The 21590-nt window shown below is 41.4% G+C and overlaps 1 protein-coding gene across 1 annotated transcript; it reads right to left on the bottom strand.

Moving 5' to 3' along the window:
* Nucleotides 1–6584: 6584 nt before the first annotated feature.
* LOC147892004 (pentatricopeptide repeat-containing protein At4g39530-like) lies at nt 6585–15815 on the bottom strand. The gene is made up of 3 exons (XM_087389030.1): nt 15429–15815; nt 7816–9823; nt 6585–7722 (listed from the first exon to the last, which is right to left on the bottom strand). The coding sequence occupies exons 1-3, from the start codon at nt 15468–15470 to the stop codon at nt 7262–7264; spliced, it is 2511 nt and encodes an 836-aa protein (XP_087245156.1). The 5' UTR covers nt 15471–15815; the 3' UTR covers nt 6585–7261.
* Nucleotides 15816–21590: the final 5775 nt, after the last annotated feature.

Below are 21590 nucleotides of genomic sequence, written 5' to 3'. Positions count from 1 at the left end.
TTAAAATATACTAGAGCCTCACATAATATATGATTAAAATATAAACATAATGTGTAAAATCATATGATTAAAATATAATAGATTCTAAAAGATTTGATTCTTTTTTATTAGCAAATTGAGAAATTAATGTATGTCATTATTGCTTCGAAAATGTGTTAGGATATTGACTAAGATTGCACATTCTCAACATTTTAGCATGTATTATTCTAACACCTTATTGTTTGGAATGATGTCAGGTTAGCTCACACCACTCTTAAAGATGGTGTACAATAAAAACATGTCAGGCATGTCACACACAAATATGAATCGTTTTTCATGATGTCTAAAAAGCATTTATCAAATAATGAAATAGTCCAAGAAATACAAGGATGTGAATGTCTTGTGAGTGGCACAATGCTTTGAATAATATCTATTTATATGTATGCTCAAGAACTCCATCAAAATGTTAGCATTTGATAAGGTGGGATGTCTTTAATCATTGTGTTTGACAAGTGAAGACATTGACATACATGCTCATGCAAAGTTTGATTAAGTTTTGTTTATATGTGCTACTATGTGCATGCACTTTGTGTGTCTCTATGTTCACATCCTTGCCTATGTGCCTCTTTGTTTTTCTGTGCGCGCTTGTTTCTAGTATGTGTGCATCTTTGTAAATATGGAGACAAGAAGAGTTGGGATGCCAACTAGAAAGCATGTGCTTTCCAAAAGCTGGGCCTACATTTCTTGCCTAGAATAGGCAATTTTCTCTAGAAAGCTAGGCTTTTTCTAAAGCAAGGGCTTTCTCCATAAAGGGACGTGATTTTATTGTTTTAACTCAAATGGGCCCTTCATTCCATGAGGCGCCAATTGTCTTGTGCTTTTTCCCTTAAAAAGTGGGGAAAATTAAGCACTCTCCAAAGGCGTGCACCTTGCACAAACAATATCCAACACTTTAACCTATTAGAGATAAGCCAAATGCATGCATTCTAGCTCCTCAAACTAATCCTAGCCCCTTGTGGGCATCCCCACAGTGTTCTTCTGACCAATGCAATGCAATGCAAAGCAAAATGAAAGTTGTTCCAGTTAACCGAAGTTAACTTTCTTTTACCATCAAAATTTCTCTTTTTATTTCTTGGGAGAAGTGCAAATATGTGACATCCCCTCAGCTTTTATATAATTGCTCTCAACTGAAAAGCCTTTTGGTACAACTGTAGAATTTGGGGTACTTGGAGAAAAAGTCTTTATCTACATAGTTGGCATCAAGTGACAAATAGTTCTTGAACTTGACAAGGTACCTATGGGTAACCTTGCCTCTAGGTCCTCTCTTCTCTATGTGATACACAATTTGTTTTCGTAGGGGGATCTCCTCCATTTCTTCCACCTCTGATGGCTCTTGTTAAACTGGTTCTATGGGTTTTGGTCCTTGAGAAAACTCACATGGAAAGAGTTGTGAATCTTCTAGTTTTGTGGGAGCTCTACTCGATACGCGACTTCATTTATTGGCTCACTCACCCACTATCTTATGGATGACTTGAGGATGAATCCTGATTTGATGGTAACCACTCTTCAAGTCAATCCTATGGAAATAGTGACTCTTTTCAACCTGTTCAACACATCATCAATGTGGAATCGGGAATCTTTTCTTGATGGTCATCTTGTTGAGGGCTCTATAGTCCACACATTCGACAAGACCCATCCTTCTTTTGAACCAATAACACAAGTAAGCAAAAGAGAGAAGAACTGGGTCAAATAAGTCCTTTGAAAAGCACTTGTACCTGAGTCATGCTTTCCTCATACGGGGACACACTCACCCAATAAGGGTGGCCATTGGGGGCTCACTTCTTGGAATGAGTTTGATAACATGATCCTCCGCCGCTCTAGAGGTAGCTCTCTTGGCAATGAATATAAAAAACAATCTTTAAAAGAATCTAAGAACTCAAATTTTCTTGATCTAGAGGATCCACTTCATGTTCTTTTTCCTTGACATAAAATCATGTAAGCTGAAACTAAAGGTTTTATTAATTTTCCAATGGCAACACTAGATACCACAGGGATAGTCTCTCCCTTTAGCAACAATGCAATGTTTTTTAACTCTATGATTTAAAAAAAGCGTCTTTTCAAGCAGAGACACTTGTTTTCGATAGAACCAAGTCATCCCCAAAACCACATCATATTGTTCCAAAGGTGAAACCATGAAGTTCTCGTGATCCACATAATTCTGAATATGGATCCTAATTTTTCCAATGAGAGGTGTCACGGGCACTAGCTCTCCTTGGAAAACCTGTTAGGCATCAAGAGACTACCCTCACTCTTCAGTCTTAATCCCTAGCCCAATGGCTAGATCATGAGAAATAAAGTTATCTCTTGCTCCAATATCAAACAAAATCAAAACATTATGATCTCTTACTTTGTCCCATGAGAGAGAGTTCTTTGGGCTTTGGATCAGCCACTCTAGCTAGTACGTCAAGGACTCGTTCCACCAAAGGCTTTGGTGGTTCTCTTGGCTTTTTCTCGTCATTTGAATCCTTGGATCTTCTGAGGCAATCCTCTGCCAAGTGTCTTGATGTCCTGCATCCAAAAGGCTTCCCCTCCTTTCGGAAGGTCTTGATCTGTTCTAGAGTGAATCTAGACTTTCCTTTATAGGGCTTTGGTTCACCCCTCAGCTTTTGTGGTTGAAACTCCTTTTGTCTTCATGCAGATACTGCACTCTCTTGATGGCATCTCCGTTCTTGCTTGTTGATGCTGCTACTGCTCATAGTAAATCTTCTTTTATTAACTTGACCACTGAAGCTGAGTGCATCAAAGCTTAAAATTTTGTCTTCGAGTCAATACTCACTTGGGCACAGATACTAAGCTGTAAACCAACCCTATACTTCCAAAGCTTTGTCTTTTCTGAGATATCTTTGAAGGGGGTAATCTGCTGACCAAAACTTCTTATTATAGGTCTTGACAGTATCTAAGGCAAGCTCTCCCACGTTGTATGAACATCATCATAAAAATCTTTGGGCAAAAGTCTTCCCACCAGTCTGGTGCTTCATTTACAACAAAGAGAGCTCCCCAACATGCACTTGTGGTACTTGTAATATATAAACTTGCTATCTTCAACTTTGACTTCTCTCAATAATGCCCTATCTTAAAAGCTATGTGAAATTGACGAATGACTTGTAAAGCTTTTTCAATTTCATCATATGTACCATCAAAAGTGGTGAAACAAATAGACTCGCCACCTTCTTGCTTTGAGATCTGGATCTCTTTCTTTTCCAACCATATGGGGATCGCTCCCTGGATGTTGAGGAAGAAGAGTTGCTAAAAGATGATGAGTTGAGCTCGGAGATCTTCTTCTTCGCTTCTTGTTCCGACCCTTGTGGCAGAGTCGAGATGATATCTTTGAAAAAGATGAAGAATCGTAGATATAAGCTCGAGATACATGCTACAAATTTCACAGTATAAAAAACATTGACATTGTCATGGGGATGGGGGTTTTGTGAGCTATTTTAGACACACACACACAACCTTTCCTTTGAACTATGTTGGTATCGGGAAGATATTGGACTAGGGGAGCAGCGCCAGCTTGCTTCCTTAGGAACAACCACTTGCTTAGTCAAATGTGGGCCCTTGAAAAGATGAAGTCATGGGATCTTCTTCTAAACTTCCAATTCGTGGATTTTAGTCTTTACAAAATCTTGATTGAGATCATTATCAAGTACGATAGACCCCTTCTGAGTGGGCCGTCGGGAAGCTGAATTGCCATGCTCCGAAACCATGATGTGGGAGATGAGAAATCAAACCCAAACTGATTCAAAGCTTGGCTGAGCCAAAAACAGACAATTGCCCTTCCCACTCCTCTCAAGGAGGTACAAGCAAGACGGATGAAGACCGGAGGCAGCCTGATGCGTGATGAAGTAAGGGTGGGAGTGACTTTTGGTTATATGGTTCAACCAATAGTCTGGGATTTGGCCACATAAATAGTAAACATAACATACCAACTTCTCCAATCGAAATTCACTACAATTTAGGGTTAATTGTGAGCCAAATCGCATGTATTCGGAGCGAATGGGCCTAGCTGAGGACCCAAAAACAGTAAACATAGCATAATCCACAGTGTGTGGGCCTGGCTAGATGGCCTGAATTGAACTGCAATCGAATTGGGGGCTCCTTGTCAAGATATAAACTTGCTATCTTCAACTTTGACTTCTCTCGATAATGCCCTGTCTTAAAAGCTATGTCAAACTGACGGATGAATTGTAAAGCTTTTTCACTTTCACCATACGTTTTAGCAAAAGTGGTGAAACAAATGGACTTGCCGCCTTCTTTAAAATCTTTGTTTTGAGATATGGATCTCCTTCTTTTAACAACATGTGGAGATCGCTCCCTGGAAACTGAGGAAGAAGAGTTGCTAGAAGATGATGAGTTGGAGCTTGGAGATCTTCGCTTCCTACTCCGACCCCTGTGGCATAGTTGAGACGATCTCTTTGAAAAAGATGAAGAGTTGTGGATATGTGCTTGAGATACATGCTTCGGACTCCTTTCCCTTTCCTTAGAACTGTGCTGGTATCAGGAAGATATTGGACTAGCGGAACGGCACCAGCTTGCTTCCTCACTTGCTTAGTCAAATGTGGGTCCTTGAAAAGATGTTGAAGTCATGGGATCTTCTTCCAAACTTCCCAATTCTTGAATTTTAGTCTTTACAAAATCTTGATCAAGATCATTGTCGAGTACAATAAACCCCTTCTAAGTGGGCTGTCGAGAAGCTGAACTACCATGTTCCGAAACCATGATGTGCAAGCTGAAAAATCAAACCCAAACTGATTAAGCTTGGCTGAGCCAAAACCAGCCAATTGCAAAGCCCCGGTGAAGGCGGGAGCCAACGCGATGCGAGATGAAGTAAGTGGCTTTTGGTTGTATGGTTCAACCAATAGTCCCGGATTTGGACGCATAAATAGTAAATATAGCATACCAGTCAAAATTCCTTGCAATTTAGTGCTAATTGTGATCCAAATCGCACGCATTCGGAGCGTGCGGGCTAAGGACCCAAAAATAGTAAATATAGCATACCAACTCCTCCAATTGAAATTTGCTGCAATTTAGGGGTTGATTGTGAAACAAATCGCATGAATTCGGAGCGTGCGGGCCTGGCTGGATGGGCTGAACTGAACTGCGACCGAATTGGGGGCTCCATGTCAAGGTCTTGGCATCAAAAAACACTATTGCGGGATATTGGATCTTGCAAGTTGCTGATGTCCTTCGTCAATTTGACAATTCTTTGGATCGCGGCCACAAAGGAAAGTGGCAAGACTGCGGGGGCTCCTTGTCAAGATCTCGGCGTCGAAAAACTCTCTTTCGGGCTGAATATCTTCTGGCTCTTGCAAATTGCTATTGTCCTTGGTCAATCTGACAATTCTTTGGATTGCGGCCACCAAGAAAAGTGGCAAGGCCGTGCTTTGATACCCATTGCAACCTTGACCAACCATAAACTCAGCCCTCATAGTCAAATCGCAACGGTCTAATTGATTCGCAATCATGAAACTAGGCATAGAAGTTTCTAGAACTCAAATCGCCTCAAGGGAAATCAATCGCAGCATGTTGGGGTAGATCACATAATTCGTAGCTGGAAACTTCCATAGAAACTCAACAATGGGGCTGAAAAGTAAATTGCTCTAGAGAGACAATATAGGAGAGAAAAAGAGAGGAGAAGAACACAGCACTAGGGACCATAAACAAGGATTGCCCCCCCCCCCAAGGTCTTTATTGCAATAGGAATCTCTTTGTACAAAGTGGCTCACAAGGGAGCAGAGTCTGGGTACAATTCTCGATACAACTGGGAGCCTAGAAGCCCTTAATATATAGACTAGGCCAGCCAACTAGAAAGCACAAAATACTTTTCTTGCCTAGAATAGGTGATTTTCTCTACAAAGCTAGGCTTTCTCTAAAGCAAGCGCTTTCTCCTGCTTTCAACTCAAATGGGCCTTTCATTATATGAGGCGCCACTTGTCTTGTGCTTTTCCCCTTAAAAGATGGGGGAATTAAGCACTCTCCAAAGTCTTGCACCTTGCACAAACAATATCCAACACTTTCACCCATTAGAGGTTAGCCAAATGCATGCATTCTAGTTCTTCGAACTGATCCTAGTCCCTTGTGGCGTCCCCACAGCGTTCTTTTAACCAATGCAAAGAAAAGTGAAACTTGTTCTAGTTAACCAAAGTTAACTTTCTTTGACCAAGGTCAGTAAAACATTTCTCTTTATTTCTTGGGAGGAGTACAAATTTTTGACAAAGACAACCATTGCCATGGCTGCCATAACCACTATCTGTATTGTGTGCATGTGCATGCACCCATATGTAAATGCATGTTCACATTCAATACATATGTGTATCCACCCTCACACACCACGAATGGTACATTTACATCCTAAACCTGCAAAAGAAACCCAACATTACTTGTCATCAAAATTCTAAAGTTCTCAATGATCAGCAAACTATAAAGTAACACCAAGGTCTCATCCAATTTCTAGGGCCCTTAATAGGATGGATACTGCTAGTGTTGAGAGTTTAACAACTTACGTACCTTGAATTTGTTTGTCACATGCATCATCCGTTAGATACAGGTGCACTCTACACTCTGAAACACCATTTTGCACCAACTCCAGTTGTGCTGTACGATGTGTATGGATTGACCATACATTCTACAGCTTGTTCCATACAGTTTTGACTGTGCCCCTTTTGCGTACACACTGCATTTTAGCAGAAATTCGTGTTTGGTCCCTCTTGAATCGTTCTGCACTCTCCCAAAACATCATTTTGCACAAACTCCAGTTGCATCAACCCCAGATCAACACCCCATGGTCCTAGCCGTCCATCTACTCAGCTCGCTCAGCAGAGCTCGAGGCGAGGAGCTAGACTTGTTGGCCCATTACAGGGGCAAAATGAGGAACCACCAAGGTGCTTACTTTCAGTACCAGCATAATAGCCCCACCTATCCAATAGTAAGAGTGAGGGGTTGGCTTGTTTAGAGCACTTCCCTTGCTCCTATATAAAGGGGCTCCTGCCTCCTTCCCTTCATTGGTCATTTTGAAGCACCCTTGAAGAAGTGTCAGGCCCCATTTTCCTTCATTTTAAAACATCATCCATGTAGCACTCCGTCATAAAGAAGATGGTGATGACTATTTATGCATCTCCTCTTAACGGTTAGTAAATTTCAGCATTAAGTGGTCAATATCCTATATTTTAGCAACTTGTAAGGTGTGCCACAAGGTGTAATGGTGATCCCACAAGAAAAGGCTAACTCAGTCTGCAGAAGGCACTCTATCTTCCTCATCTGTCGTTGCATGCAGCACCAAATCCAGACATGGCACATATCCCTCCCTTTTTGTTTGTCTACTTAATGTATTGAGCTTTCCATATATGTAATAAGCTTTCTGGTGGCCTTCATCACGCACAACAAAATTATGCACCTCATCCTTCACCTCAATAAAAGATTTCCCTGGCTTTTTCCATGCTTTTGCATGCTTTCTCAGTCCTTGCACATTGTCTGCATCCTCTGACATGCCAGCATCGGCATATATGCTTGACATAATCATATACCCAGAAGCAAATTCAAAGTCCAATGTAACAGCCGAATCAAAACAATGCCTTCCAAGCTTCATATTACCGTATGATTTGCAGTGACTCAGCAAAGATGTCCAAGTGATAATAGTTGGTCCAAATGGAAAGGTAAGAAGTAAGTCACTTGCCTCTATCAAGCATCCTGCACGGCCAAGAAGTTCAATCAGACAGACATAGTGAACAAAGCTTGGCATAATGCCGTGATTTTTGTTCATGGACATAAAATGGTAACAACCTTCCTGTACTAGGCTCAGCTGACTGCACACTGAGAGAAGACAAATAAATGTCACTTCATTTGGCTTGAGTCCTTCCATTTGCATGTCCTCAAAAGACCGCAGTGCCAGCTTATAATCACTATGCTGGGCATATCCTGCTATTAGTGCATTCCATGTCGCCACAGTTTTCTGTGAGACATTGTCAAAAACAATAAAAGCATCTTCCAAGCTTCCACATTTTGCATACATATCGAGAAGAGTGTTTCCGATCAGAACATTCGTCTCCCAACCTCTTTCAATGATGTTGGCATGAATTACCCTACCCTGACTAAGAGCTGACATGCTTGCACATGCTTTCAGGATGCAAAGGAATGTGACATGATCTGGTTCTATGCCATCCGACTGCATTTCCATGAAAAGTTGGAGAGCCTCATGACCATGCCCATGCTGCACATATCCTGCTATCATTGCACTCCATGTTACCACATCCCGCTTTTGTAATTCATCAAACAACCTACGAGCAGTGTCAAGATTCCCACCCTTTGCATACATGTCAACGAGAGTATTCCCCACAAATGCATTTAATTGAAAACCCATTGCAATAATTTTGGCATGAATCTGCTTCCCCTGAGCTAGGGAAGACATAGAACAACAAGCTTTCAGGACGCTGGCACATGTTATGCTGTCTGGCTCCACACCCTTTTGTTGCATGAGCAGAAAATAATGAACAGCCTCATCACTATGTCCAGATTGTGTATATCCTGCTATAATTGTATTCCAAGGTGCAACAGTTTCTTTTGGCAGAGTTTCAAACACCTTGCAGGCATCCTCAAGGCTGGAACATTTGAAATACATGTCAATGAGGGAACTTCCAATAAAAGCATCCAGCTCATAGCCCTTTTCAACTATGAGGCCATGAAATAGCTTGCCTTGACACAAAATTGCTGTGTTAGAGAAAGCTTTCAGGATGCTGACAAACGTGACATTGTCTGGTTCCATGCCTACATATAGCATTTCCCAAAAATGTCCAAGTGCCTCCTGACTATGCTCATGCTGGGCAAAGGCAGCAATCATTGCACTCCATGTTACCACGCTCCTGTTAGGGATGTTGCAAAAAACGCTGCATGCATCCTCCAAGCTCCCACATTTGGCATACATGTCAATAAGAGTGTTACCAACAAGTAAATCCATGTCACAACCACTTTTCATGATAAGAAAATGAATCATCCTGCCTCGCTCTAGGCATGCTATGCTGGAACACGCTTTCAAAATGCTCACAAATGTGACAACGTTTGGCTCCATGCCCCCTTGTTGCATTAGGTTAAACAGTTGAAGAGCTTCCTGGCAATGCCCATAGTAGGTACATCCAGTAATAATTGAACTCCATGTCACTACATTTCGCTTTTCCAGTTTGTTAAACACACTATGTGCATCTTCAAGACTCCCACATTTTGCATACATGTTGATAAGGGTGTTCCCAATGAATAAATCAGACTCAAATCCACTTTCAATGACATGGGAATGAATTAGTTTTCCCTGATCTAGAGCTGCTATGCTAGAACAAGCCTGAAGGGCAGCACTGAAAACATATTCACCTGGATTCACAGATGACTCTTGCATCTGGGTGTATAGTTTGAGAGCCTGCTCACCTCCTCCAAGCTTTGCATGTGCAGAGATAATTGCACTCCAAGAAAACACACTGGGATTTTGTAATTTACCAAACACTTGGTCTGCTTCCACCAGACTTCCACACAAAGCAAACATGCGCACCAGATGGCTCCCCAAAAAAGCATTTGACCCATATCCACCTCTTACAATAAGGGAATGTACCTTTCTTCCTAATGCCAAATTTTTGTTCCTTGTACAGGCTTGCAGAAGATAGTAGAAAATCCCAGTGGAAATACCAAGTCCTTGCTGGCTCAGGAAGTGAACTGCCTGAATTGCCTCATCAAACTGTCCGTTCTTGCACAGTTTCCACAAACCTTGTGAGGACACAGAAGGACGAAAACAGCTGTCATTGGACACTCCCTGCAGAGATCTCCCCCACAGAAAGCAGTGAAGGAACTGAGTAACAACAAGAGTAAATACCCAGGTTGGACTTCCTGAAGAAATTGATATGAGCTACCATAAACGGACGACATGTTGAACCTCACACATTCCTTAGACACTAATATGGAGCTGCAAGTTAACAAAAAAGAACAAATAAATGTTGATAGTACTAGCTCGTCAAATAATCAAAATTTGGAGAACTGTCTATAAAGTTGCAAAATTCGCACTGGCCCTTGTGGGTTAGCTAATGTTACTTCAAGCCAAAATTGTAGCTAGCCTACTTCTACCCAAGGCTTTAAAGAACAAGCTACAAATGTCGCTCCAAGACCAGACTAAGTTTGAGTTTCTAAATGACAGATCTTCCCTACCCAGGAGGTTCAGCTTATTTTGGCAATTTCCCATTTTCCCTGTATTGAATAGGACTCTATTGCAAGGAAAAAAAGATCTGCAGTCACCACACATTCTCCAAGAAAAATCCTTCATGGCTGAAAACAATAGCAGGGAACAAAATGGAGAACGGCTTATCGATCCATGATCCAATGATCATCTATGACTTTCCCGCTGCCGTGCCTTGCTCGCCCGATAAGGTGGCCAATCAAAAGGAGAAAGGAATAGGATCCAATAATCTATGGATTTCTCCCTGCCATGCCTTGCTCATGGCCAATCAAAGGGAGAAATACCTGGAATGAGATCAATCTTAAGACCTTCCAATCTCTGAAGTGGCTCACTCACGCAGCATTCGACAGGCTGTTCTAGGAAACCCACATTTATTCTAGGTGAGTTTATCATCATTCCAAACTTCTAGCAAATCTCTGCCACGTTCTCGTCTGTCTAGTGGAAGACTTCACAAGTGTAAGCTGAATGGTAGCGGCCAATTCCTTTGGATTGAAAAGGACTACCTCTTCAATGTTTGTCGGTAGGGGCATGAAATGCTCGCAAAACATGTGTTGCTAGTCATAATGAGAACTTTCTTTGCTGATTATCTGAAAAGACTATGCTTTTACAATTATGAGGAGTTGCAACAGAAAGCCTCCATTTTGGGTACAAGGGACATGATCTCTAAAGCCCATGATAAAAAAATAGAGGATACAGCGCTCCTCATCCATGGGTGGGAGCTCAAGAAATACTTGCACATTCTGACAATGAATTTCTGAGCTAAGTGGTTGCTGAGCTTATATGCTACCTCCCCAACTCTCCAAATGATCTGCTATAGCTCATCCCATTGACAAATGTTTGGTGGTGGTGTAACAAATTTCAGAAAGTCCAACCTAAAATATGCCTCCACCTATTTGTTCACCCTCTCACACTCACCATCAGTCTTAGGGTGATATGCTGCATTGGGAGTGAGTATATGGTGCCCACTGCTGTAAATACTTCCCATAGAAAAAGACCTGTAAATTTTGCAGCTTTGTCAGCGATAATCTCTTGAGGAAACCTATGGTGCTTAAATAACTGCTAGGTGAGATGCTGAATACCATGTCTTGGCATGGATAAAGTGGACTTGTTTGGTAAGCCTGTCGACCAGCACATACATGCTGTCCCATCCCCTCTCTGTCGAAGGCAGCCTTGTAATAAAATCCATGGCGATATACGTCCCCTTGCCTTCTAGAATGTGCAATGGCTGCAACAAACCAGTGGGTAGCTTATTGCCCATGTTGTTCTGCTAGCATGGCAAGTATGCTATGACAGACTTCACTACATCTCCCCAAATACCTTCCCAATGAAAACTGTTTTTGATCCGTTCGTAAGCTTTATGATGCATGTTTGTCTTGCCCTAGGAGATGAACACATTTCCCTCAAAAACTAACATGATAATACCATGAGTCTTGAACCAAATAAATCCTGTGATGAAACCACAATAAGCCATTATGCAACTTAAATTCACGATGATTTTGGCATGCTTTAGGTCTTGCAATATGGCCGCTTCCCTCACATCTGCATAAGCTCCTCCTGAATTCGATGTACCAATCCTAGTAGACAGTGGAGATAGAACACCAAGCCCACAGTCTGGACAAGGCATCTGCAATCACATTTTCTTCGTCCTTGTATTCACGGTCAAAGTCGTACAGTTGCATTAAAGCCAACCACCTCTTTTGCTTGGCTTGCAAGTTGTTCCATGTAAGAAAATAACATGACATCCGATGGTCTACCTTGACTTTGATCTTCCATACGGGTGGCGATGCCATCTTTTGAAGATAAGTGGGATTGCCAACATTTCCTGGTCAAAGACAAGGTAGGTGATCTCTTTGTCCTTCAAACTTTATGCTTTCAAAAGCTATCATCCCCTGCTCAGAATTGCTCCGCCTTAAAGCAACCCCCAATCTGGAACTGCTTCCACAATGAAAGATCATGAAAAGTTTGGCAACACTTTGTATCAATCAAAGCAGATTTCATAACTTTAACCCTGATTAGTGCTTCCTTTGTCCATAAGGTGGCATCTTTGTTTAGGAGATCTAACAAAAGAGCTGTCCTTTTTACAAAATGGCATACGAATCACCTGTAGAACATGACAAGGCCCAAATATCATCTCAACTGAATGGGATTCCCATTCACATTTCACCTTTAAGGATACGTACACAATTGGGGCTGTTACAACCCTCCCCTTCGGATAGAAGCGGAGGTAGTCTTCCAACTTCATAAGACATTCATTTAGCTCACGAGGGGCTCCAATGTCCCCTTTGAACTAATGCACCATGAGCTTGTCCTTTACATCTTTGGCAACATAGTACTAGGTCTAACCCACTCCAAAACTACAACCCTGATCTCTCTTAGGCTCATAGAGTGGCGAAATCGCATCTCATTTGTGATTCCTCGGGTCAAACATAATATGCCCGTAAAGCATTGGATAACATATCACTAATATCTAGTTGGCCACCCAGGCGATTCTGTTGCTTTGTGATGGGGAGGGCGTCAGTCCCTTGCTCCATGATCCTGCCAAAGGCATCATGTTGTGGACATTGCGAGCCAAAAGGCTAGGAGAAGGATTACAAATTACGATGTGAAGCCATTGCCTCACAAGGCAAGGCGATTGGCAAGGTAACTAGGCCAATGGTGCTCATGTGCCCTGCATGCCGTTAGGCCATCCACGAATAGATGGTTACACCTGGAGGGGCATGGAAAGCTGCAAACTATATGGTAGCCTGGTATCTACCATGAAACCGCCAGGAGAGCATACAACTTTACATGAGACGACAACTCACTCTGTGTGCATGCATGTAAGTAAAAGGCACTTCAGACTGGATAGCACACACTCAGAAAAAGAATATATATATATATATATATATACTGCCGACCTGGTCTGTAAACACCTGCATGCAGCCCTGCTGACTGACAGGTTGCTAAAAGTCCTCTTGCTTCTGCCTGTTCTGCTGGTCCTTCCCAACTCATTGGCCCACTGGAAGACCTCATGGCTGGGCTAATGCCAGCCCTATGCCAGGGCTTAATACCAGCTCTATGTGCTGGACAGGGTGGCTGACATGGCTGTCATAAAAGCAATCCAAGAAGAAATGATGCATGCTGCCCCATGTGGCACCCAGCTTGCTACCCATATGGCGGCTCCATCGTATGCCCCTTGTTCCCATCCCATGGTTCGTCATCCTCCCCATGTCCTCTTCATATTGGGGATCACAGGTGGGGAGGTGATCCCTAGATTCCAACAACTCTTTGATACCAACGTAAGGAAGAGGGGAATAGAGTAGTGGAAGGGAACATAGGGGAAGTGAGGGGAGGGAAGAAGGTACTGAGAGAGAGGAATGGACGTTGAGGCTGAAAGGGGAAGGCAGGAGCTCTAAGTATTTTAGGGAATAAGGAGTCAAAAATCAATATATGAGACTTGATGAGAAGACTAGGCCTTTTATAGCCCACCCCCCATGTAGCCTGCTCAAGCTAATTATACCCCTATTGTTAACCCCCACTAACTTAACATAATTTTCGCCTTCATTAAAGAATCCCAAGAGGGATGGACCCAAGATGCAATTTTCAAAGAGTGATTCTTTGGCAGTCAAGATGCCATGACGACAACGTCAAGTGTTTCTGCTGCATGAAGATGGAGCACTACACCAAAGAACTGCAATGGGAAGTAATCCAATAACTCCACCTAGAAGAGTAGAAGAAGCCCAATACGACATTAGACCGTAGAGCAACATTGTGCGACGGAACTGTCTTTGTCTGGATTGAGGAGCGACCGAACGAAGGACATGCCCAAAAGGAGTGCCATGGAAACAGTGAATCCCAACACCTGTCACAGTTACTCAACAACTCAAGGTGCTCAAAGAAAGGCAAGAAAACATCGCTGTGGTATGAACCAAATCTGCTTTCAGTTAGTACCACGCCAAAGTATAAGACTTTCATCATTAAATCTTAAAACGACAATGTAAATGCAAGGCAGGATACAACGCTTGTGGCTGAGGCAAACACCAGGTCCAGCACATTGCTGTAAAACACACCCTTGGACAAAAGACATCAGCATCTAAGTTTGAGTTCTCTAGCTTAGATGCAGAGAGATTTAACATGGTTGATCAGCTAATGACTGTTTAGGATTCCACTGACATTTGCAAACCTTGCCTACAAGGCAAGCATGGCTGCCTTCCCCTAGGAGGCAAGATTCTATGGTTTCGTTCCTTTATAATTGGTTAATTCTGATCTCTTTTCTGGCTAATTTCACAGGGCCAAATACTTTGAGACTTCCATCAACGATCAAGTAGGACAGATTAACTAAGAAGTCAATTGCTCTGAGAAAGTTCAAAGGCTGTCAAGCAACTGGTACCGAGCAAGTCTAGCAAGCGGCACAATACCTTCAGAATCCAAAGAGGGGGTGAGTTTCAGGGGGTACTGAGCCCCAACAAAAACAACAAAACAAACTGGCAGAACAAAAGAACAGGACTTGCACCAAAGGACCTTTAAATTCCTATTGGGCAGAAATAATACACAGGGACATCCACTTGCTTAACTGGAGGATGACAAAGGCCATTTATAGCGAGACCCCAACCAAATGAGCGCATATGCATCTTCATTGGCTACAGTACGCTGCAGTCCCTGTCGTCTAGTGAGCTGAAAGTTCATAGTCAACAGAGACACTATGCTCCAAGAGCGCTCCAAGAGCAGAAACAACTGCCTGACATAATGCCTCAGAAAAGCCAAAGACGAGAATTAGACACAAAAAACCAGGACCATGACAACATGAGGGGTGCTTCACCTCAGGTCTGCTTAACCATACACACTAACGTGATGTATTTTAACCAAAAAAAGGAAGCATATGTGAAGACTTGAGAAAGACACAAGCACAAACTTGTATACGTTATTCCTCAGTGGTTGGCCTAATGGTACATAATCTAGCGTAGCAATATGGCGGGTCCAAACTCCAATTTCCTAAAAGCCCTGCCCATATCCACCGACAAGTCTTATCTCGCAATGCAGCGGATGGAGCCATGCATGGATAGTACTACAATTCACGTGTTACACGTTGCATCAAGAAACTAACATCCAAGTAGCGTCATCTTGTATATAGAAATCCAGAACAAATCACTAACCTTGCCCTCTTCAGACACATCAATTAAAAGAAACTGAAGTTCCACTAAGACCAGACCTGTTGCTGCAGCTGCCTGGCATCCACCATAAGGGAGTTCATCAAAGTGCTGCAAGAACCCGGCTCCTAAAAACAGCCAGAATAGACCAGAATTCCGAGGGCCAAGCAAATTGCTGTACAGCATCCACATCATTGACTAGTTGGTAACTCCATGGAATGCGTCACTGCACTTGTTTCTTGATCAAGAAGGTTTGTCTTGTTTTGTTACAACTCCTGCAATGCTACTGAGGTAGATGATTTTCGTTGAGCCTTCATGGATATTGAGGTTACAGAAGCCGAACACAATACAGCTAGCCTCCACCGATGGGACTGTTGCTTCCAAGTTGCCACAAAAATGATCGTGCACACATGTAAACAATAACTGCAGAGGAATCACAGTAGTGTACAAAAGCTTGGTCAGCCTTGAATGGCAATAAAACAAGCAAATTTGAAATTCCTACCGCAAATTGGCTAGCATTACAACCTATTCAATAGATTCCGAGCTCGATCAAGTTCACTTTTTTGGCCAACCACCCAATTTGAAAATTTACCGGCTTGATGTTAAGCACGTGAGGTACACACCCCCTCATGAGGTACACACCCCCTCAGTGCCCGCCCAAGCTAGAAAAGTGTGTCAATAGAAGGGAAACAAGGTGAATGATATATCTATCATTCATTAGGCCCGCCTGTGCCTAGGTTAAATGCTCTGAGAGAGCATAAAATTGGAGGCCTCACTATGAAAAGGAAGAAGGAGATTAACAGTCTCCAAAGAGGAGTAATTGAGAATGGCCCAAAAGTCATACAATGGGACCCCAAATCGTCAATACTCTACAATTGCACCAACCACAAATTAACACTTAAGAGAGCATAAATAACAACAATGATTTTATTTTTCCCATCTCAAAACCACAACCTTCACTAAGGCCTACCTATGGGAGGCCAAAAAGGAATGCATTCATTACACAACCCAATAAATGCCGGCGTGTCTTAGAGTGGTACATATTCGAATCTAGCTGCTAACCTCTTGCCAGACATGGGTTGGTGATTAGCCTGGATGGTGGGTGCCCATTCCATGGGCACTCTTTTTTCGGAACGTGTCATTGCTATGGAGATGTGGTTGCCATGCAAGCAAATGCCCCTATCTACCCATACTTAGGTGGTCTTTGTGTAATCGACGTGAGGCTCTATTTTCTCAAACCTTGAATCACATGAGTCTGCCAAAAAATTCTACGCTAAAGTTTTTGGCTTGGCCCCAATGGGGTAGGGCTTAGTAATCGTTTGCCTTTGAAAGAGAAAAATCACGTATTTACTTATTGCTATGTTCACTTTTTTTTTGCATGCAGCAGCATTTGAGTATTCTATTTCTATCCCACTGAAATTCTCCACCTTTTTCCTCCCCTTTATCTCTTCTTCTTCTTCTTCTTCCCTTGACATGCTCCACTTTTTCTGCCCCCCTTTTTCATAAACCACTTGTTGTGGCAACCTTTCCGAATGACTTCAAATTCCTATTTTGTGCTTCAAATTCTTGTTGTGCCATCCCTATTCTTATTCTACCGTTTGGATTCCTATTCTAAAAAGAGTAAATGGTGTCCTCAATTTATGTTTGTCCGTTTGGTTGCTTGCTTTGTGTGGCATTGCTCTTGTTTATGCTCACTAATCTTAGTCAATCTAAACACCTCAGGTTGGCTCAACAACAAGGTTGGTGAATTAAATTCTTGATCATGTGTGCATCTCCCAACCTTTTTCTTATGTTCTTCATGCATTTGTTTGATAGTCAACATTGAGAAGAGAAGCGATGTTGATAGAGATCATGAGGAAAAGGTGTGGAACTAGAAAGTTTGTTTAGGGCCTACTCCTATAGGAGCTTATGGTCTTCATCCATAAAAGAGTTTGGTGATTAGAGACCGTTAAGGCCTTTTGAGGCTATTCATGATAGACGGCTTAAATGCTTTAGCTCACTAAAACCAAAGCTTGAGCATGATGTGATGCATTGTGGTATGTTTTAGTGGTAGTTGTATTGTCTATACATTCCACATAATAGGATAAATAGTGATTGACTATGTAGCATTTTAATTATTCATTCGTAATTTGTATTTTAAGCTTCTTGCTCTCTCTTTCTTTTCTTTTCTTTTCTTCTTTTTCTATTTCTCCTTATATTCTAAGACTTATACTTTTAATTTCCTCCCCTCTATCATTTTCATTCTTTTCTATGTTTTTCCATTTTTTTTCTTATATTTCAAAATTTCGTATTTATGTTTAACCTAGTTCGTTTGATTAATTCGTGTGTTTGGCTTTGGCCTAGTACTTTAATTTTTTGGTTAATTTGTGAGTAGTTTATATTTCATAATTAGTGGGTGGTATACTAATATTGTTGCAAGGTTATGTAATTTGGGTTCTTTGAGATATACCAAGTGCATTGTATTTCTTAATAACCCTTGAGATTACATGATGCTTGTCAATGTGTGAGCTACCTAGGAAGTGTGTAGCATTATTTATGGTCCATGATGGTTGGTACATAGTTGATGCATTCAAAATTGATATAATTGGCCACAAGTAGTAATGCTTACTATGAGCTTCTTCCATTTAATTTGGAGGCCATGCTCATTCATGTATGACTGTGCTTAGAAAATGGCCACTATTTTTTAAGGCCTACATTGTGGCATGAGTGGCAACACTCTTTAAAAGCCGAACACCACACCCTCCCTCTTAACAAAGAAATGGGTGGTAGCTATCTTAAGGGGTGTGTAGAGTACCACAAAGACATGCCCACTGGTGTATGACTATGCCTAGACAAGGACCACTATTTTTGAAGGCCCACACTGTGTATCTATCTCAAGGGGTGTGTTGAGTAGCACTTACACATTCCCACCATCCTATGACTGTGCCTAGACAAAGTCCACTATTTTTGAGGGCCTACATTGTGGCATGAATCTTTGCAAGCAAGACAACCCCCCTCCCCTTGCTAATGCAATGGATGGTAGCTATTTGAAGGGGCTTGCTAAATAGCACTTAGATGTTAGTAGGGAGCATTACATTAAGAGTGTACAAGCAGAGGATTGTTAAGCAAACACTGATAGCATAAGTTCCTTGCATGTCTTCTGCAAGATCCTTGTGAAATTTTCAATCTATCTAGGTACGCTGAAATGGACATTCCACCTAGAGTTAGGAACATGGACAAGGCATACACCCACTCCTTTTAACACTACAGCAGCCTGGAGATCGATAGAGATTGCATAGAGTATCAATTAAAAGCATTGGATGCTTGAATGCCAATCTCAAGAATGCCCTCATCCGTATAATATTTTTACCCGTCCATAGGGCACATTTATGTCATGTCTTAGAGGGAATGGGCACAAACATGCATCAAATTTAGCACATGAGAAGGAACCATGGCTCAAAAAATGAAGTGCCAATTCCAAGGTGAGGACCATTTCCTTTTCCAAGGAGATCCTATTTTTTCTTGTTATTATTCTTTCTCAACATTTCTTAATCAAGATGAGGCTTTATATTTTGTTATATATTATTATTTGGTGAAGATGGACTACCAACAACATTTTTGCTTGTAGTTCTTATCCCAACCCTAGAAGGTTTTGGATATACATAAATTTCCCATTGAGTATGATCCATTTCAATACCGCATGAGGAGTGGAACGCCATCTAACCTTCCCTGTATCTATCAAAAAATCCTAGATAATTTGGATGAGGCCAAAAAATGCGAACAAGCAAGAGTTTTGTTTGGTACTTGGGAAATTGTGAAGTTTTATTAGTTTTTGAAGTTGGTCAAGAAAAACCACAAAGAAATTGCTCAAGCAAAACCAATCCTTTCCATTTGATCATCTCTATGGTTCTCATAATAATAAAAGTTATTTGAGAGATGGTGGGTTTTGTCTCTGGAACAACACATAACCAACCAAATATACACACTTTTGGATGTAGGCAGCTTCATTTGGTTCTTTGCCAACCATTTTAGAGGCACCTATTGAGTTGATTGTCTTGCCCCCAAAAACTGGTTCTAGACCTTTGAGAGTGCTCCTGTTTTTTTGATTGTAATGACTCCATTTGGTTACTGCCAACCATTTTGGAGGCACCTATTTAATTGATTGTCCTGCCATTGGTTCCCAAAGCTCGCACTAGAGTTTTTGAGGGTTCTCCTATTCTGGATAGTTCTTGTTCATAGTCACCTTTCCATTTGCATCAATTTTTGGAGAATCCCACTATCAAAGGACTATCCATTTTGGCTATCTCTTCTTTGGAGATTGTGGCAAGGTAGAGATGAATTTTGAGGGGTACAATCCATGCAGCGAGTGACAAGATATAAAGAGTAGAAATGAAGTTGCAAATCTAGATCGCCGTCAATTGTTAGTTAAGGTCAAGATACAAATACTCAACTATACTTCTTGTTATGGAAATTTGGATTACCAAGTGTACTTTTTCTGTAACGGCTCTTGTTTATCTCATGGGGTGGATAATGTAAACTATGATAGAACAAAGTATGTAAATGGCATGATTTTTCTATGCCAATGACTCCTAAGAGATCCATCTTACTTTGCTTCATTGGGTTGTTAAGGTTTGACACTCAGAGGGGGGTGCATCTATGATAATGAATTAAGGCCAATGGAGTACAAATAGTGCATCTATGATAATGAATTAATCACTATTATGCATGCCCTAAGAATGTGGTAGCATTATCTAATGAAGGTCAAATTTCTCATCAACATAGATCAACAAAGCATTAAATAAAGTTGAGTTAGCCATCATTTATGCAAAGCTTCCAACCAATCGGGTAAGGGAAATGTTATTACCGATGTCTTAAGCACAAACCAATCCTTAATCATATAGTTGTTCTAGAGATTCAACCATTTGAAAAAACAAGGAATTCTTAAAAAGAAGATCCAAACTTTTCTAATATAAGAGAATAACAATTGGAATCCTATATCAAACTATTCTTATAATGATAACTATATTTTCTATGAAAATAGAAAATGCATCACTCAAACCTTTAGGCAACAACTAATGAAAGAAATGCATCAACCACCATATATGGGACATAGAGGAGTGATCGTACTTTGTAAGTGATAGCAAAGGGAATTTTATCGACCAACCTAAGGAATGATGCGGCTAGATTTGTTACAGAGTGCATCACTTGTCAAAAAGTTAAAAGGAAAAGACTCCTAGACTATTGATGCCTTCGTAAACTAATGATACCTTTACATATCCCTACTCAGCCTTTGGAGCAGATGTTAATGAGTTAAAAAAATGCCTACCATAGCAAGTTAAAATTATATGATCCAGACCATAGTGGATTACTTCAGCAAATAGGCATACTTTATTCCATGAAAAAGGCTCTATTTGCTCAATAAGCCTCTCACATTCATTGAGAAAGAAATTGTACATCATGTCTTGCAAAAAATAATAGTGTCTCCAAGATTCCAAGTTTTGTAGCAAATTTTGGACATCATTAATTGAGAATTTAGGCACTAAGATAAATGTCTCATCTTTTCATCCAGAATCAAATAGAAGTCACTAATAGTACCATCTATGGCCATGGCCCAAACTTTGTTTTTGCCTACAATTTTGCAATATTTTGTTGAGAAGGCTTAAATGCCTTCAGTAATTTGTGTTCCGTCTTGTTCTCCCAATTGTTTGATCCTGTATCTCAAGCATCCTTCCGCAACGAATCAAAACGCAGTATACACATGGAGTAAGATAGCCAAAGGAAGTCTTCATGCGTGTTTCAGATCAGTTAAGGGCCATCTCTGGATAAAATGTTGATCTGCACTTGACAACTGTCATATGCATCCCAACTGGAATAGTAACACTAATTCTCAAGTATGTAGCCCCCAGTCTCCATTCTTTTGCCCCTTTGCTAGGCTCACAAATAAACCCAGCCAAGGGCCTATGTATGCCACCTTGCTGGTCATTCCAGTAGCCCGCATGGCTGTGCATCCTCCCATGCACCAGCACTTCATGATACCCTGCAGCCAGCTCCGCATACTGCCCTTTTGACAGCGACGCTGCTGCGCCCATGGCAGCCTTAGATGGAGCTTCTAGCCTCTAGTTGGATCTATCCAGGCCTTCCCCAGGTGTACATAAGACCTTCAGGCATTATATCTATGTGATAGCCCATAGATATTCAGATCTGTGTACGTGGGAACCTCTACTGCTGCCCACATGCCTGTCATC

The sequence above is a fragment of the Dipteris shenzhenensis genome, chromosome 17 (assembly GCF_047967505.1).
Source record: "Dipteris shenzhenensis isolate YYH24624 ecotype China chromosome 17, Dip_SZ_1.0, whole genome shotgun sequence".
Classification (NCBI taxonomy): Eukaryota; Viridiplantae; Streptophyta; class Polypodiopsida; order Gleicheniales; family Dipteridaceae; genus Dipteris; species Dipteris shenzhenensis.
This window is presented reverse-complemented; position numbering and strand designations above follow the sequence as displayed.

Bases quoted from the DNA above. Each gene is read 5' to 3' on its own strand.
- LOC147892004 (XM_087389030.1), bottom strand. From the start codon at position 15,470: ATGAACTCCCTTATGGTGGATGCCAGGCAGCTGCAGCAACAG. The intron at 9,824-15,428 runs GTCTGGTCTTAG...AGATCTCTGCAG, and splicing joins CCAGGCAGCTGCAGCAACAG to GGAGTGTCCAATGACAGCTG. The intron at 7,723-7,815 runs GTTGTTACCATT...TTGGCCGTGCAG, and splicing joins GCTGAGCCTAGTACAGGAAG to GATGCTTGATAGAGGCAAGT.